This window comes from Canis lupus, chromosome 13 (genome assembly GCF_048164855.1).
Source record: "Canis lupus baileyi chromosome 13, mCanLup2.hap1, whole genome shotgun sequence".
Classification (NCBI taxonomy): domain Eukaryota; kingdom Metazoa; phylum Chordata; class Mammalia; order Carnivora; family Canidae; genus Canis; species Canis lupus.
The window spans coordinates 15,140,328-15,158,095 of record NC_132850.1 but is presented as its reverse complement, the minus strand read 5'-3'; the positions used below and the strand labels follow the sequence as shown (position 1 = coordinate 15,158,095).

At 59.7% G+C, this 17,768-nt stretch overlaps 2 protein-coding genes across 7 annotated transcripts; both read right to left on the bottom strand.

Moving 5' to 3' along the window:
- Positions 1-83: 83 nt before the first annotated feature.
- TMEM275 (transmembrane protein 275) lies at positions 84-8,706 on the bottom strand. Its single transcript, XM_072773866.1, has 3 exons — positions 8,591-8,706; positions 6,878-7,245; positions 84-511 (listed from the first exon to the last, which is right to left on the bottom strand). The coding sequence occupies exons 1-3, from the start codon at positions 8,704-8,706 to the stop codon at positions 84-86; spliced, it is 912 nt and encodes a 303-aa protein (XP_072629967.1).
- Positions 7,344-16,800, bottom strand: KNCN (kinocilin). 6 transcript variants are annotated; one of them, XM_072772294.1, is made up of 9 exons: positions 15,202-16,800; positions 14,794-14,905; positions 13,844-13,928; positions 12,819-13,720; positions 11,634-11,702; positions 10,686-10,760; positions 9,875-9,897; positions 9,264-9,767; positions 7,344-9,173 (listed from the first exon to the last, which is right to left on the bottom strand). In XM_072772294.1, exons 4-8 carry the CDS (start codon positions 12,967-12,969, stop codon positions 9,657-9,659), a joined length of 429 nt encoding a protein of 142 aa, XP_072628395.1. In that variant the 5' UTR covers positions 12,970-13,720; positions 13,844-13,928; positions 14,794-14,905; positions 15,202-16,800; the 3' UTR covers positions 7,344-9,173; positions 9,264-9,656. The 6 variants fall into 6 exon arrangements, with proteins under 6 accessions (XP_072628395.1, XP_072628394.1, XP_072628397.1 ...); XM_072772293.1 differs by having other exon boundaries at positions 7,344-9,345; positions 15,202-15,396; positions 15,472-16,799; XM_072772296.1 differs by having other exon boundaries at positions 9,264-9,345; positions 15,202-16,797.
- Positions 16,801-17,768: the final 968 nt, after the last annotated feature.

The following is a 17,768-nucleotide window of genomic DNA, read 5'->3' as shown; positions in this document are numbered from 1 at the left end:
CCTCCTTTTTTCTCAAGCGGCACCGACGGAGGGGGGCGCGCTCCGGGCCTGCCGGGCGGGGCGTCGGGCCGGCCCCGGGTCCGCTAGGGGGCGACGCGCTGCCGGCCGGGCTTGAGCTGGAGCCGGCGCTGCGGGCGCGGGGCCGTGCGGGGCGCGGGCCCGGGGCTGGAGGGCGAGGACGCGGCCGAGGCGGCGGGGCTGAGCTGCACGGCCGTGGTCCTGCGCGGTGCGCTCGCTGCTCTCCAGCGCCAGCGGCCCCCCCCCCCGCCCGGGGCCGCCGCCGAGCGCGCGGGGGGCGCGGGGCCCCGGCGGCTACACGCGCAGCAGGCGGCGAAGCAGCCGAGCGCCAGCGCCAGCAGCGCGGGCCCCACGACGAGCGGCGCGCTGCCCCGCGGCGGGGGGGAGGCCAGGGCGCCCGCGAGCGTCCGGTTCAGGCCGGCCAGCAGCACGCACAGGCCGCAGGCGCAGAAGAGCGCGGGCGACGGCAGCCCCCGCCGCGGCCCCCGCGCGCCTCCCGTCCGCGGGCCGCATGGGCCTGGGGGGCTCCGGCTGCGGCCCGCCGCCCGCCCGCCCGGCCCACATGGCGGGAGGGGACCCCGGCTTCTGCCCGCGGCCTGGGTGGGAAGACGGCCGTGGCTCCCCCACTCAGGCCCTGCAGTCCGCGGAGGCCGCTCTTGCCATCCTCGCTAGGCCCCGGCCGGCGCTGTCCCTCCAGCTCCTCTCCTCCAGGAAGCCTTCCTGCATTAATTAAATTAATTGAGTGAATGGCTGTAAAGTGCTCATCAAATGAGACCCATTATCCGTCGTCCTAATTAGAGGGCGGGTGTCAGCTCCGGAATTTAGACAACTTCCTCCATCCCCCACGTGGAGGCAGGCACCCAGCCTTAGAAATCATCTGCACCGAGGGGGGCACTTGACAAGATGAGCACTGGGTGTTATACTATATGTTGGCAAATCGAACTCCAATTTTAAAATATATAAGAAAAAAAAAAAAAAGAAATCATCTGCTCAAGCCCCATCTGGTCCAGATGAGGAAACCGAAGCCCAGAGAGGTCTAGCAGTTTCCCGTTCCAAGAGTCAGGACCAGGACCTAATGACCTTGCCATCTGGCTAGGATGCCAGATGCTTTCAGCTGAATCAAGTGCTTAGAACAGTAACTGTCACCCACGCTGTCACGGTGGTGGTTGCCAGAGAAGGGGGCTGCAAGGGCTCAGATCTGGACACGCTGCTCAGAGTATGGAACCAGGACGGTTGATCTCTCCCTCAGGTGGAAGTGCCTCAGGGTTGGCACCTGAATGGTCCTTCCCAGGTGTCCAAAGCCTGCACACAGTGGGGTAGGAGAGAATCTGAAGACTGAGCAAGTGAAAGCGAAGGCGAGGGCCAGGGAGGGCCAGCACATTCCTCACTCGGGGCAGCCTTTCTCTGCCTGGCCTCTCTGTTTGCAGTAACCTCTGCTTTAGTTTTTATTGCATGGGATTAGGTATTACTGTTATATCCTCGTTTAATAGATGAAGATATTGAAGCACAAAAAGATGAGCTAAGTTCACTCACTCTGAGTGGCTGTGGTACGGCCAGGCCCTGAAACCTGGTGGCTGGGCTCTCAGCTGGCCTAGTGCCACACGTCCTCAATGCTCGTTGAGTGACTGGAGCATGGGGCTTGACCTCTCCTCACGGCCTGTAGATAAGCTCTTATAATCGGCACTTACACTGCTCAAATGTCAACAACAGCGGAGGGGGCTGGCGTGTTCTGCGCCTGTCTCCAGAAAGGTAAACTCACTTTTCTCCTTTTGGCTTCACACACTCAGTGCAACACCCAGCACGGAGGAGGGGCTGAGCTTCTGGGTACTAATTGTCAGTGAATGATCCCCATTGGCTCCTGAGAGGCAGAGCTGACTCTGGAAGATGAACCTACTCCCAGAGGCCCCACCCCAGGCAGAGAGAGGGCCAAGGGCTGGTGGGTGTCTCCACCCTGGCTGATTGGGATGTCCCGGGCAAAGGGTTGAGATGTTGAGGTTGCCCAGCTACTGCAATTCAGTTTGTGCCTCCTTCTCCCTCTGTGGGACTGCGGCCCTGCAGCCGGGGCTGTCGTGATGTTGGGTACTGTTCTGAGGCGGGTGCTCTGGCTGGCTCTGCTGTGGGGTGTCCCTGGTGCTCTTCACTAGATCTCTTTCGTTCTCCCCCTTCTGAACACATGTTAAGATTGTACCTCCTGAGGGCGCCTGGGTGGCTCAGTTGGTTGAGCAGCTGCCTTCAGCTCCTGTAGTGATCCCAGGGTCTTGGGATTGAGCCCGGATCCCGAATCGGGCCCCCTGCTCCTCCGGGAGCCTGCTTCTCCGTCTCCCGCTGCCACTCCCCCTGCTTGTGCTATCTCTCACTGTCAAATAAATAAATAAAATCTTTAAAAAAGAAAAAAAAAGAAAGAGAAAATATTGTACTTCCTGGACAATTTGTGATTAGGTGGAGCCATGTGAGTGGTTCTGGCCAATGAATTGTGTACCTGCAGCACTTCCAGCTGCATCACAACTGGAGTATTTAGTTTCAGAAGCAGGAGGCTTTGAGATGATGCTCTTGTTTCCCGAATCCTTCAAGCCCCTCTATTTCATCCCAAGCCCAGCCCTCGACCTCACTGCCTGAGCAGGAGGGACGGTCCTTGCTCTGAATCATAAGTTGTTGGGACTAGATCAGGCCTTCTCTTTAGTGAGCACCCCAGGCTGCTAAGCTGGTGAAGTCACCTAGTTCAAAGCCTTCATCAATGGATGGGAGAAACTGAGGCTTAGAATGAGAAGGTACAGGGAGGGAGGCTATGGCCCAGGCCAGACCAGAACCATGCTTTTCCCACCCAGGAAGAGCCCTGACCATTGTCATTCCACTGCCCATGACCCCGATCAAGCAGTCACCCTCCCTGCTGCCCTACCTCTGGCAGGAGAGGCCTTGCGGTCTTTGTTTTGGAGTCTAGGCCAGAAGCACTTTGGAGCAGAGGCAGACACCAGAGGCGAGGCCTCAGATGACCAAGACTATCAACTTTGGTTTGGTTGGGCAACTTGGGAGGGCTGGGCTCCTCTCTATGCCTCAGCTGCCTAACTGCAGGGAAAGGTTTAACCGGGTTATTGTCTCTGAACTCCTCAACCTGCTATCTCACTCAACTACCTGTGCTTTGTGGAGGTGACAATGAGAACCTGTCAGAAATTACCATCAAAATATCAAAAATATCGATATTTTTCTTTAAAATATCGATATTTTTCTTAAAAATTGGTATTTTTCTTTTCTATGTTTCTTAAAAATGATACATTGATCTGGGATAGGGCTGTTCTTTGTTTTGGGCTGGGATTGTGTCACTGCCCTGAGAAGCCACCTGCTGCCCAGGAGTTCTGATTATGCGGGAGGGGCTCTCCCAGTGACCAGTGACTCTGTGCGAAACACTGTGCCTACGCTAATGCGGTGAATCTTTACTACCCCCCTGCGAGCTGCTACAGTCCTGAACCCAGGTCACTGGGAGGAAACCAAGCCTTGCAGAGGTGAAGGAACTTTCTCTGCTTTACTCAGTTGTAACAAGTAAAGCTCGGGTTCAAACCCAGACGTGTCAGGCTGAAAGGCCCATGTTTCCCCTACACCAGAGTTTCTGCTTACTAGAAGGTATAGAGATGTTTGACTATTTTAAAAAATAAAGCAATTGATCACTATCCAGCTAATCATCAAGATGCTTGGGGCCCACGGAGGGTGGACCTCAGTAGGTGGAGGCAAGAGGTCCTGGAAATGGGTCCCTGCCTGAAGCCCCATCAGATCAGCTGGTCACCCCCTACCCTGGCCCAGTCCATGGATCTGGGATGTCCGGTTCTACAAGAGCAGCTGCTTGACCAGTGGCAGCTGCCAGGCCTCCCAAGCCCAGGATCCTGCTCTAAGGGCTCAAGAGCCTCTGGGCAGAGGGGTTGGGGCTTGAGTCCAGGCACTAGCCACGAGTGCCCGTCCTCCGGGTGGGATCAAGTCCCGGGTTTGCTCAGCCTGGTTCTTTACTCCTCACTAGGAAAACCCCCACACCACTCCTAGCCCTTCTCTTCCCCCTCAGTCCCTGAAAATCTGGACCAACTAACACTTCTTGCATGGTCTCTATCCCCACCCTCTCCTATCCTCAGGGAACCTCCCACACCACCGTTAGTCAGTGCCGGCTTACTCACTACCCTGAAAGCTCTCAGCTCCTGCCAACTGAATTGTGCCTCCCCGGAGCCCAAAGAGCTGCTCCCACCCCCACCCCAGTCAACCCCTGTCCCCTCACAGATTCCCCAAGCTGCAACTAAGGCTCGAGGATGAAGTCTGAAGGTGTGGCCTCCCAGCTCCTGTGTCTGGCTTCTGGGCCCCATTCTCCCAATCCCTGAGTGCATGTGCACGTGCACACACATGCACACTCAGTAACCAGACATACCCAGAAACACAAACGCAGCCATAGTACACTCTGAGAGCTGCACACACAGGCCAACACACAGACACTCTCTCAGTTGCCTGTCTATCCAGTGGAAATGAGTTTCTCCCCAGTAGAGGTGCTCTGGAGAATTCTCTCTGCCTGGGAGTGTGTGTGTGTGTACGCGTGCATGTGTGTGATTTGGTGATAAGGAGAGCTGGGGCCTCGGGGAGGGGTGATGGGAGTTCCATTCTAGCTGTGCTGCTGGTGCCCTCCCCTCCACAGCGGGTCCCTGTGCCTGCAAAGGCTCAGGGTACTTGATGCTCCCCCGCTCTGGGCTCAGGTTCACTACGGGAAAGTGGGCGTCTGGGCTGATGGTCTCTGCCAGCCCAGTGGACCCCAGCTTCCCGCACTGCTGGGGGCCCCGGGGAACATGGGCTCTAGGGTCCGCATACCAAGTCCGCACTGAGCCGGGCGAGGTGCTCCTGGCTGCTCCGGGGCTCAGACTTGCCCACCACACTCCTTGGGCCACAGCCCCCAGCAGGGGCCGGGTCTGTGGCCAGACTTGGCTCCCAGCCTCAGTCTGGGCCTTGCCTCCCCTCTGCCAGCTGCCTGGAGCGAGTGGGAGGAGCGGAGGGAAGGACGGGGGGCTGCCCAGTGTGGAGGTGGCCTTCCTGCCCAATTCCCCCCCACCCCGAGACTTCAGCATCCTTGCCACAGCCACCCCATCCTGAGCCCTCCTGGTCAGCTGGCTCCTCAGCTCCAGCGCCCAACTCCTCCATTCTAGCTCAGGGAGCCTCTCCCTCACCAGCCCCCCTCCCCAGGGCCTGGTCGCCCCTGTAAGCACCATGAGCCCTTCCACCTCCCAGAAGCCTGCCATCCTACCCTTGACCGTAAGCTCATTGCTACGGCACCTCCTCTGTGCGGAACACCCTTCTGAGCCCTCGATCTGAGTTACGTGTCATCTCAGGTCAGCCTCGTGACGACTCAATAGGCACAGGCTATTGCCATCTCTGTTTCCAGATGGGGACACAGGTCCGAGAGGTCACATGACGTGCCCAGGGTCACAGACACGGTGACACTACATGGCAGATCCGGGATGCACGGCTAGGCCGCGCTCTCAGCTGGGACCCTGCAGGGCCTCTAGCCGGCCAGGGGCAGCCCCGGAGCTCTCAGCAGTTCCTCGGAGCCTCCTGCTGTGCCACCTCACCTCAGTGACTCCCTTGCAATTTACCTCGTCCTGCAGCTTCACTTTCTCCTTCATCCTTCTGCCAAAGCCCCCCCGCAAAGGCCACTCTACCTCAGTGGGGCTGCTTCCTCCAAGTCTATGCCCAAACTGCTAAGCCTCACAGGTGAAAAGCAGATCACCAGCTGGCACGTCTCTGGATCACTCAGGCCTTGAAGGCTCCGGGGAACCCGCCCCCTGCCTGGGCAGTGCTCATTGGGGGCCCCCTCACTGTGCCTGCACCTCCTCCTGGAAGCACTCATGCCTCTGCCATCCTAGAACACAACCAGACCCTCCTTCTACCCCACATCTGCCTCCACTTAACACCCTCTCCCCTCCTTCCAAGCACGGTCTACACTCCCTGCCTGTCTACACTTTACCTCGGGAAGACTCATTCTACTCCAGTCTGTTTTCTGTCCCATCGCACGGCTCCCTCCGGGGCCACTAGCTGCCTCCCTGCAGTTCAGTCCTTAGCTACCACAGCTTTGGCCCAACTCAAGCCTCCCTTCTGGAAGTATTCTCTCCCACTTGGAAACAGGCTCCTGAAACTTCACCTTCTCCCCCAAAGCCCAGACTCCCAACCAGAAACCCGGGGTTCACCCTCGCTCTCCCTTCTCGCTCTGGCCTTCCTCCACACCTTTCCAAGCCAATCCATCACCAGTCCCTGCAGATTCTTCCATCTGAGGATCTCTACAATCCATCCCTTCCTGTTCAACCCCATGGCTATCCCGCCCACCCCTCCCGATCTCTCCCTCACAGCTGCATCCCTCCTGGGTGCCCCACTGCTGCCCTCCTGGCTGGCTTCTTCCGTGCCCCCCTTGATTTTGCTCAAGCGGAGCTGAACTCACCAGGTGTGGTCAGGTGAACATGATGCCCCCCACAATTCCACCTGAAACGTGGCTGACTTTCCCTTCACCCGGCTAACTCCAGCTCAACCTTCGGGGTGCAGCCGGGAGCTCACCTCCTTCTGAAAGCCTTCCCTGACCCCCCAGATCAGCAGGTTGAGTCAAGTCGGGTGTCCAGGTCTGCATCCTCCAACCTTCTTCCTGGAGGGCGCGCATTATATCCACCTTGCAGCCGAGTGCCCGACTGTCCCCAGGTGCCCAAGGAATGTTGGGGAAACAAACAGTGAAGAGAGGAGTTGGTCACGGGGGTCTCCTGCCTTCCTGGCTTCACCTGTGTCCTGGTTTTGAAGTGACCGTGCGCCCGTCTCTCTCTGATTCCCAGATGACCCGGGCCTGGGCAGGGGCTGGCCCTCAGCTGGGCGGGGACTGGCGGAGGGTCCTGGGCAGATTCTGGGGGGGGGTTAGAGAGCAGGGAGGGGGAGGGTCCAGCACAGGGGCCCCAGGCAGCCACTCCAGGCCGTCTGTCCCCTTCTCCTGCTGCGTCTTTCTCGCCTCTTTTCTGAGAAGTCTGGCCCAGGCTACAGGTCTCCACGTCCTGTCCGGGCCCCACTCCCCCCGGGGCTTCGGCGGCTGCAGGGAGTCCTCCCTCCCCAGCCTCGCTCCCGGCCCCCCCTTCCCCTCCAGCCTCCCCGCCTCCTGGGGCTTTCACTTGCCTGAGCCGGTCGGAGGGGCTCGGAGCAGCCCGGGCCAGCAGGAGGGCAGGGGCTCGCGGGAGCGGGGGGCTGTGGGGCCCGGGGCCCGGGGGTGGGGAGCGCAGGCCCCGGAGGCCCCGGGCGGGGCGGGGCGGGGAGGCGCGGGCGGCGGGTCCGGGCGCCCCTCGGCAGCGTCGCGGCGGCCGCTGGGCCCCTCGGCTCCCGGGCTCTCGGGCTCCCGCGCCGCCTCTCTCCCCTTCCCTCCTCCGGGTTGGCGGCTTCAGGCGCCCCGCACTGAGCTCCCGGCACCCCGCGGCCTCCCGCCCGGACCCTGGGGGCCCGGGATGCAGACCCTGCCACCCCCGCGGGAGCCAGGGGCGCAGCGGCGGGTCCTCGGCCCCAGCTAGTCCCCCACCTTCCCGGAGCGGGCGGGTGCAGCTGCGCGGGAGGCTTCCTGGGGAGGGGGCTTGCTCTCAGCCCCCCTTCCCCAGTTCCCGCCCACAACCCCGCACCCCACAACGGGGTGTGGCCACCAGCCCCTTACAGGAGGAGGCCATACTGGCTCCCTGGGGGATCTCTAAGGGCCCGTTGGGGGTGAGGGGTGGGGAGGGAGCACTGGGTGGGAGACCGAGGTGCTGATTTCCAGAACCTGGAGGGGTTCAGCTGCAAGAGCATCTCCTCCAGCTTCTGCCTTCATTCATCTGCTCCTCCATTCCTAAACCCTTCCTGACCGGAACCGTGTGCTAGGAACCTTCCTCCTGACAGTGGCCCTGGAAAGCAGGGCGCTAGGGCGCCACTCGTCCTCTGTCTGCAGATGAGGAAACTGAGGTGCAAGGCCCTACAGCCTCTTGCCCAGCACCCCCTGCTCCCAGATTGTGGGGGAAGCAGAGGCAGGATGTGAGTCATCCCCAGACTCCAGCCCCAGCCTGGTCAGTCCTCCAGATGGGTCAACAGGGCTGTGACTTCCACGGGGCTGCCTGCACCAAGCACCCTCCACTTCAGAGTGTCCTCTGAACCGCAGGTGATTCCCTTCACGGGGCTAACTCCAGCTCAACCTTCAGGGTGCAGCCGGGACGTCACTTCCCTCAGGAAGCCTTCCTTAACTCCCCAAACTAGCAGGTCAGATCTCCCCACAGGACTCCATGAGTCCCTTTCTCTGGAGGGTCTCAGCTTTACCATCTGTACACTGAGGTGGTCTCTCCCTCGGGTTTGGTGTTGCGACATCCACTGGGTACCTGTGTGCCTGGTCCTCTGGCCCCTGCTCTCGAGAGGAAGGAGTAGACAAGGACCACTCAGAGTGATGTGGGCTGTGACGGAGGGAAGCCCTGGGGCTGTGGGAGCACAGTGAAGTCAGGGGAGGCTTCCCAGAGGAGGTGTCATCTTCACTGATCTCTGAGCAATGAGACTCTTCCTAGCTTGTCCTCTTCTCACAAACCAGGACAGAGGCCACATGGTGACTCTGTGGCAGTCAAACACCTGCTCCACCTTGAGGACGTAGGTGAGTAAGGAGAGGCGTGGAGGGTGTAGCAATGTTTGCTTCACAGCACACATGCCTGGGCCAGGGCCTCCTTGCCTCTAACCCTGTGGGTACATGGGGGCTCTGACGTGGCCCTCCAGGGAAAGACTGGGGAATTGGTTTTCCATTAAATTTAAGCCACTAACATTTATTGAGCACCTACTGTATGCCCTGATGGTGATCAGAAAAGGGCAACATATGGTAGGTTTCAGTAGGATTAATAAACGTTTTGTGAGAAAGAAGCCCTCAGCCTGCTAGACACTGTGGAGAGAGGGAGGCAGAGGCACAGGGAGAGGACAAGGAGGGTGTTGTGTTACGGAGATCCTTGGAACTGGGCCTTTCAAGGTGGGGGCTTTTGATAGGCAGATAGGACTAGGAGGCCTCTAGGATGACACAATCCAGGGCTTGGAGGCTGGAATGTCAGAAATTGTCCAGGAGCAGTGAGAGGCTGGGCACAAGCGGCGAGGCCAGAGATCTTGTCTGGAGTCAGGTCACAAAAAGCCTTGAATGGTGGAATCACATACAAAAGTCTCAAGACAGGACTCAGCTCCAGAGCCACCTCCTCCTGGAAGCCTCCAGGGCGGCGCCTCACCTGGCCTCCGTGTCATGGCAGTGACCATTTTGTTTGTCCCAGACCGGCTGCTGTCTGGTTCATTGCTGCCAAGAGCCCGTTCCTGAGGAGTTGCCCAGAGTTTCTGAGAACCTGAAAGACTCTGGTCCAGCCCCTCTGTGTAGCCACTGAGCTCTAGAGGCCCAGGGCCAGGCCCTCAGGGCTGAGGGGCATCCCCTCTGTGGTTCCTGTGGGCCTGTGGTTCGCTTCTGTGGCCCGCCTGGAACAAGAGACTGAGGTCTCTCTGGCCCCAAATTCCAGAGCAACCAGTCAGTGGATCAGAAAGGGAAGGACGCTGAGCTGCAGTCCAGAGGGAAAACCCGGGTCAAAAGCTTGACCCAAGGGTCACCCGTGGGCCCCCAGCGGCACCTGGCTTCAGGCCCTGCCCTGCGCTGCCCGGGGAATCCATCTGCAAGAGCTTTGCTCAGGTGACTGCAGGGCTGGTACCTCGGGGGCCGGCTCGCCTCTGGTCTGGACCCAGGAGGGCTGTGGGAGCAGGGCGGTGGGGAGGAGGGTGCAGCTCCTTGGCCCCGGCCTCAGCCCTCCCCGGCCCCCCGGCCCCCCGGCTTCAGCTTCTCCAGTGTTCTGCTCACCGTGGACAGGCTGCTGCGGGCTCCTGGGGGAGAGACCAGGACAGGGCTGCCTGAGCAGACGGGTTCCGGGGCAGAGACCCCAGAGGGACCGCGGGGGAGAGAGAGGGGGCCAAGGGGCCAGTTTCAGCTGAATTTAAAGGGGCCTAGATGGTCAGATGGCCCTTCAGGAGGACGGGGTCATGGTGGGGGCGGTTAGAGAGAGGACTCCAGGCTCCAGTTCTGGCCCTACCGCTTCCTGGTTGCCTTACTCCATCTCCCTGTGCCTCAGTTGCCTCCCATATACAGTGGGCCTCATTACAGTACCTCCCTCATATGGCTGTTTTGAGAAAGGAACAGACTTAAATATATGGTGTTTGGGAGCAGGGTCCGGAATGGGACCTTTGGTGGGGGTTCAGTCCCCTAAACCCCTGGTGGCAGGCGTGGTGGGCCCAGGCCGTCTTTGAGAAACTCCTGCCCTAGAATTTTCCAGTGTGAGAGATGGGAGGGGAAGATGTTCTGTCTCAGATACCAGCTCTGAGCTGGAATTCCATCATGGGAGAAGAGAGTCAGAGCAGAGCCCGGAATGTGGGACCCAGGGGCAGTCCCAGTGTCCATGCTGGGCACGAAGGAGAAGTCCTGAGGTCAAACAGGAGGAGCCCAGCTCAGCTGGGAGCAAGAAGGGTTTTGACCAAACGCATGGGAGCACTGCCCAAATCTGCTGGCTCCCGCAGACGGCAGTGTCCGGCAGTGTCAAGGCTTCTCCCTGGGTCGCACAAGCTGCTCAGCCAGAGGGCGAAGATGGAAGAGGGACTCTGGAGTTTTTAACACTTACCCTCTTTATTGCCATTGACACTGGATCTTCCCTCCGCATGGTCTGGCCCTGGGTGGGGGTGGATTCTCAGGCTCCCTGCAGGATAAGAACAACCCCCCCAGACCCCCGGGTTACTAAGCCATTCTCAGATCAAGTCCTGCTTCAGGCAGGGAAGTCCTCCCTGCTGGCTCATCTCCATCCCTGCTGCTGTCTCAGCTCCACCACATTCCTTTAGGTCTCCCACATGATCTGGGATGATTTGGGAGCCGAGATGGAAGAAACAGGCCCTTGAAGGGGAAGATGGCAGACTTTTTTTTTAAGATTTTATTTATTTATTCATGAGAGACACACAGAGAGAGAGAGAGGCAGAGACACAGGAAGAGGGAGAAGCAGGCTCCGTGCAGGGAGCCCATCGTGGGACTTGATCCCGGGTCTCCAGGATCACACCCTGGACTGAAGACAGCACTAAACTGCTGAGCCACTCAGGCTGCCCAGATGGCAAACCTTTTAAGGAGGTGGGCGACATGGGAAAACTAGGGATATGTGAAGCCCCCTGCCTGGATTGATGGAGGTGGCAGCAGGAATGTGGGGAGCTGAGATGAATTAAGGAGCTCTACAAGGGTCCTGAGGTCTTAGGGGTGGTAGAGGGTGTTTATGGGGGCTCAAGGAATGAAATGCATTTATCTGGAGATCTTGGAGGCTTTGGGGGAGTTGGAAACTCCCTCAGGGAAAGATGGGAGTTCTGATGCTCTGGGCTGGTTGAGGCACATTTGCAGCAACAGGCTGGAGTCGGCTGCTCTGTAGTCATGGCAATGCCAGCACACCACACACACACCACACAGCAACTCCAACACACCCACCCGTGCACAGTCACACGCATGGGCTCAGCTTCACCACGCAGTGTGCCTCAGATGTACACATGGCAGACCTGGGAAGAGGGCTCTGCTGGGGGCTGGGGAGAAGACTCACCTATGGTGGGCAGGATGTGGTCCAGGTTGAACCGAGCCTTTAGGAAGGGGTAGGCCAAGATGAGGAGCCCTGGAAATAGAGAGGCAGAGGGGTTCTGAGAGAGGGGAGGGGGCCTGGTGGGTGCAGGCTGCACGAAGCTGTGCATAGGCTGTGAGCCTGGGGGTGGTTTTTGAGGGCGATATAGATGCGCACGGGAGGAGTGTGAGTGTGCAGGTTGGGACTGTGGATGCGTAAGCGTGAGGCTGTGAGTGGGGCTCCGCAACACTCCCAGCCTCACGCTTACGCACCCACAGTCATGTTGGTGGCTCCCCAACACCAGGCCCTGAGAGGGGACAGGGAGTAGTGCCTCTATAGGGAAGGGGCTCCAAGGCTGTGAAGGCCCAGGCTTCTGGCTCCAGCCTGTCCAGGTGATTAGCACGGTTGGTTTCCTTCCTTCTCAGCCGGCTGGAGATGGGCCCTGCTGACACCACCACCACCAACTCTCCTCTGCCCACCCTCCCCCAGGGCAGCACTGGGAGCTCCGAGCAGGCTCCTTTCCACCTGGTCCTGGGGAGGGGTTAGCAGAAGAGTGGACCATGCCCTGCCCCCCCTGCCCCCTTCCATCCCCAGACCAAGTGTCTGTGGCCCTTGGCACGAGTTTGTAGGTACGGATGCCAAGAACCCATCAGGCTGGTGCTTCTGGCTCTGCTTTTGCCCCAGGGTAGTGGAGTGGGGAGAGGGATGGTACTCAGCATCATTGTGGGGATATCAGTGGGACTGGCCCAGATAGACAGATGGACAGATGCCTGGACAGACAGATGCCCTGCCAAGATACACCAGGAAAACAGGAAACAGTTTGAGCTGGGTCCTATTTGGCTCAGAGTGTCCTACTGGGACCTCTGTCCTCTTTTTACCTGCCCCCTGTCAACCCACACCCTACAGGCTGATGGATTCCACCAAAAACCCAAGAGCCCAGGGCTTGGGACTAAAGGCCAAGAGGCTGAGCAGCCAGAGAGGAGCGTGGCAACCAGCTGCCTTCTCCACAGTCTCCTTACCCCCGGCAGAAGGAACCCCCCCACACCCCTGCTCTGCCTCCCTGCACCCGGCACCCGCACCCAGCTGCCTTGCTCACACCTCCACCTTCCCTCCATTTCCCATTCACCTGACCATGCCCCTGCTCCCTCTCCGAGCCCGGCCCCTGCTCACCCAGACCGGCCGCGCCAATAAAGATGCCACCCGCGGCAGCTGCAGCTTTGGACACAGACACACCGATGATGATGCTGCCGGCCACCAGGCCGAGGGCCACACAGGCCAGCTGCAGGCAGCGGAAGTCTCGGCTGCTGATGGGAATGTCCATGTAGGCCTGCCCAGGGTACTGTCTGCAGCCAGTGGGGCCTGTCCCTAGGAAAGCCCTGGAGGTCCCAGTCCTCCTGGATGTGTCTTTTTTGGAGCTCTGCCTTCAGAGTGGGAATTTCTGGCCAGGAAGGTCTGGGGCTGGTAACCCTATCCCACCATGCTCCTGAAGGCCCCAGCGGCACCTAGACCTGGGATCCGTGCCAGGTCACCGCAGCCTGCTCTTCCTCCTTTGAAGGCCCCTGAATCTGGGGGCCACTCCTGGGACTCTGGTCTGATCACATCCTGCCTTGGCTGTCCGAATTCTGGAGAGCCGGGCCTGCCCCACGGGGTCGGCCCCGCTTAGCTTCCTCTCAGGAGAGCTTAGCCTGAGCCCCCCTGCCCAGGACATCCTGCCCTGGCTGCCTGGAGCCTGCTCGGCTGCCACCGGGCCTTGGCGTATTAAAGTTTAAAGCAGTGGAGGAGGTTGGCCCAGGGGGCACGGGTTCCTGGGCGGCGCAGGCAGCGCGGAGGTCCTGAGTTATTCATGAGGTTGCAACGTGAGCTGCTGCTGCGCCAGGGGCCCGCTGGGGCACTCAGCCTAGGGTCCACTGCAGGGCTGAGGCGGCAGGATGGCCCAGGGGCTTCCTGCGGGGTGTAGCAGCCAGGGATGTGAGGAGACTCCCTGCCAGTGCTCAGGGCCCACTCTGCTGTCTTCTGTCATTTGGCACATGGGGCATCTGCTCAGGGACTCAGAGGCAGGCATGGGAGAGGACCTGGGGGAGGCCAAGAGATGGAACAGCGACAGGGACAGGAGGACAGAAAGAGATGTTCCTGTGAGCTCGGGCTTTCCCCTTGCCCCCTCACTAGCCTCTGGGGGGTCCTGGTTTGAGGCTGACCTCCTTTTCCTCAGGCAGGCTCCGGATCCACCCGTTTGTTGCCGTAGGCTGAGAGGGGAGCCCTCCCGGGATCCCTGGCAGGGGGCTGAGAAGGAAGAGCAGGGAGTGGGGGCATGAGGTTGCAGGAAAACAACAGGGAGAAGGATTGGCAGGGACTGGGTGTCAGTGGCCAGTGTCAGGACTAGGACCTGGCTGGCACTCCCATCCTACTGGTGGGACCCACCAATTCCAGGCTGGGCAGCGGTAGCCCAGCCCTATGCCACCCCCAGACTCAGTCCTTGCAGCCAGCTGCGTTCTCCGGCCCTCTGCGGATCAGGGAGGCCCAGATCCATTCTGGTTCCAGAATCCCGCCCTGGGGATTCCCGCTGGCACTATTCCCAGGGTCCCATCACCACCCAACTGGCCTCTGTTTGGGTGCCTCTGTCTCCCCTATGATATTTGGATGTCTGTCACCTGACAGGGCCAGGCCCTCTGCCTGCCAGCGAGTCGCCCCCTGCCCCTCGCTCCTCTGCTTCTCTGCTGCTGCCCTCTGCTGAGTGTCTGCAGAGCCCCAGCGGGACCCCAGGCTGTGTCCCCCCAACCCCGGGCCCCCGCCGCCCCTGCCCCTGGAAGACGAAGCCCCAGAGGTGGGCATTCCCCAGCTACAGCGGCTGCTGCCGACGTCCCCTGCGCCTCTCTCCAGGATGAGGTCTGATTATTCCTCTAATTAGGCATCAAATGACAACCCATGTCTCTGTCACACATAATTGATCCCCCACTGACTAGTTTTAGAAGGAGCTGTCAAAATAATTGTCTATGAAAATGTGTTCCTGAGATGTTGAGCTTTGGGAATGTCAATGCCCTCACTCCCATGAGGTGTCTGCATCACTGGCTGGGCAGTAAGGCGAGGGCGGCTCCCGCGGTCAGCAGGACGGGGCACCTCACACTGCGCGACTTGGGCAGCCACTCACCTCCTGGACCTCATTTTGCCCGGCTGCTGAAGGGGCGTGGAGAAGGCAGAGGCTGGAGTCAGGGACGCCTGTGCACGGTGAGTTTTCAGATTCCAGAAGAACACTCTAACCTCTAAAAAGGAGACCAAATTCTAAATTAGAGGGTTATTAATTTTTTCTTTTTTCTTTCTGACATCGTAAATCCCTCAGGGCCCACAGTCGGAGGAGGAAATCCGGAGGAGAGACACTGTAAGCCGGTATCAGCTGCAAGACCGCAGAACTGCACGCCTGTCCAAGAGCCGTTATAGGACAGATGGGGAAACACCAGGGACTGGGAGCATCGCCCCAGAGCCCTTGACAGAACCTCAGTGCCCGGGTTCCCGTCGGCAGGGCAGCGCTCTGGCCTTTCTGGGTCCGTGAATGTCTAACCTGCCTTATCTGAGGTGGAGGAACTGGCAACCCGCCATCGGAGGGAGACCTTGTGTTCAGTCAAGGCCTTCATCTTTTCCCTCGGGACGGGGGAGTGTCACCAAAGGCTCCTGGAAATCTTTGTGAGGCCTGCTCTCGGGCGGTTGATGTAGAGGGGGAGGCTTGCTGACCCTTTCCTCAACACAGGCTGTTCCTCTGCGAGAAAGAAAATAGAAGCTTGCCCTTGGCTGATGTGCTTCCTGTACCAGGTAACGGAGATGGAAGCCCCACCTGTTCCCCGTAAGCCCCGGAGCCCTGCTCGCGGAAGCCTGGGCCCCCCGGGCCTCTGGACCCCAGGGCGTGGGCAGGCCATGGGTCACAGCCGAGACCCGTCACAAAAATCTCTCTTTGTTTCCCCGTCGAGGCCGCAGCTGGATTGCCTGCCTAGGCTCTCCCCTTCCCAGAGGCGCTGGGTCCCGGGCTGGCGTGGGGCGGGGAGGAAGAGTCGGGGGCCTCGGCGTGGCTTAGTTCCGTTTATATTCCTCGAGGGGTGAGGACCCTGGAAAAGAGCGTGATTAATGCACCGGTCCCCTGGGGGACGGGCAGCCTTCCCAGACTGTTCAGAAGCTGAACTCGGGGAAGTGGCTTCCAAGGCAACTGCTACCATGGCAACAAGAGTGCCAGCCGTGGGGGGACCCGGCTCCTCGCTCCCTCCAGACCTAAGCAGCTGGAGCAGCTGGCACGGGCCCAGGGCACTGCTGTTCGGGAGCAGGGTCTGGTGAGAGGCACTCAGCCCGGAGGGACAGGGGCCCCCAGGAGCTCAGGCAGGTGGACATCTGGAGGGAGGAAGACTTGGCCTCCCTGCCCAGGCCTCCAGACAGGGGTCGCACAGGAGGCCTGAGGTCTGGGACATGTCGGCTGCTGGGGCCAGCTTTCTCCCGAGGCCCGGTCCACGCCTGAGCCCTAGAGCCAGCAGACTGGCCGCCACGGTTCCAGGCCCCAGCGCCCCGCTCAGTGTGTCTGCCATGCCCACCGCTGCCTAGAAGAGCCAGGCGTGTGGCCTGGGCCTCAGAAAGGGCAAGGAACTTTCCAAGGTCACCAAGTGAAGAGTGGCGGGACTAGAACCCAGGACCCCTGTTGCCCAAACTCAGACTCTGCCTCTGGTACTACGGCTGCCCTTTGGGGACGGGGACCCCAGCCCAGAGGGGCAGAGCAACTTGTTGGCAGGAGAACCCCACAAGGGGCCAGAGGCCGGGCCCATCTGGAAAGCCCAGATCCATCTCCACCCACAGAAGCCAAGGAGAGGGGGAAAACTTGTCTCCATCACGGGCACCACAGCTGAGGAACTGTGCCTCCAGAGACAGCATTGTAACGACCAGAACAGTTGCAGCCGGCCTCATGCACTTGCTCTGTGTGCCTGGACCTGCCCGCAACTTTGCGCTTATTAATCCATCATTTCACAGCAGCACCATGAGGAAAACACTAGCACCCCCAAGTTTTGGTTGAAGAAACCGTTGCTCTCAAAGATTGAGTAACTTGCCCAGGGCTCAGAGCTGGGATTTGAACCCAGGCAGCACAGCTCTGGGCCCCAAGTCTCTCCGGGAAGAATCCCAGTTCTGTCTTCCTACCTGGACATCTAGGTTTTTCTCTGCTCTCTCTGCTCACTTCTTCTGGGGTAACATAATAGTACCTTAGCTCACATGACTTCTGTGAAAAGTAAATAACGCCTGGACATTTCTCCACAAGCAGCTGTTGCTTAGTAAGCCCATAAAGACACTAACAAAACCAGAGTAGGCACTGTGGCGCCCAGGTGGGGCTGTGAAGAGGGCTGGGGCCCTCACCAGGTGGACCAGGGCGGGGAGGCAGCCTGGTAGAGGGTGGAGAAGCCTGAGAACTGGCAGGAGCTGCACCCAGAGCAGCATGGGGGGGGGCACTGAGTCCAGAAAGCCCCCAGAAATCACCTCTCAGCCTGCCAACCCGAAGGACTGACGGTTGGGGCTGAAGTCGAGATAAAACTCATACCCTGGTTCCCAATCCCCAGAGACTGGGAGACTTTGGGCCAAAGGCTTAGATCTGCAGACCTGTTTTTCCCACCCATCCTGCTCCCGGTAGATGGGATGTGAGGGTGGTAACAGTTGCTGCAAAGGGAAGACTGTCAACAGCAAGTATGTCAGTGTCAGCACGGGGGCATCCAAGCCACAGGACAGCCCCTAGAGTGACCCCATCTCCCCTCGCCCCTGGGGAGAAAAGCTGCCAGCCCCTCAGACCTCCCTCCTGCCGCCCCCTTGGGAGCTTATAAAGCTCCTCCCCAGCCCAGGCCTCTCCAGTGTGGTTCTGAGGGTGACACAGGACAAAGCACATGAGAGCCCTTGGCATGATGAACATGAGAGCTGAGGATGTGAGGCACCATTTTTCTTCGTTCCAACTCTGGCAAGTCCTGGGCAAGCAACAGATCCTCTGGAAAAGCTGGGTGCTGCTCCAGACAAAGGGGACCTTTGTTCCCACCTGGGCGCGGGGCTGGCCTGGGCGCAGGGTACACCTATTAAGGCATTTTTTTGGAGCCAGTTTTTGTGATGGCTGCTGATGCC

Excerpts from the sequence above, each read along its gene's own strand:
- TMEM275 (XM_072773866.1), bottom strand. The coding sequence starts at position 8,706 with ATGTGTGCTGTGAAGCAAACATTGCTACACCCTCCACGCCTCTCCTTA. Across the intron at positions 7,246-8,590 it reads ACCATGTGGCCTCTGTCCTG|CCCCCCGCTCCCGCGAGCCC; the intron begins GTTTGTGAGAAG and ends CGGGCCCCACAG. Across the intron at positions 512-6,877 it reads TCCGCCAGTCCCCGCCCAGC|GCGCGCGGGGGCCGCGGCGG; the intron begins TGAGGGCCAGCC and ends CGCGGACGGGAG.
- KNCN (XM_072772292.1), bottom strand. The coding sequence starts at position 12,969 with ATGGACATTCCCATCAGCAGCCGAGACTTCCGCTGCCTGCAGCTGGCC. Across the intron at positions 11,703-12,818 it reads TATTGGCGCGGCCGGTCTGG|GGCTCCTCATCTTGGCCTAC; the intron begins GTGAGCAGGGGC and ends CTCTATTTCCAG. Across the intron at positions 9,898-10,685 it reads TGTCAATGGCAATAAAGAGG|GAGCCCGCAGCAGCCTGTCC; the intron begins GTAAGTGTTAAA and ends TCTCTCCCCCAG.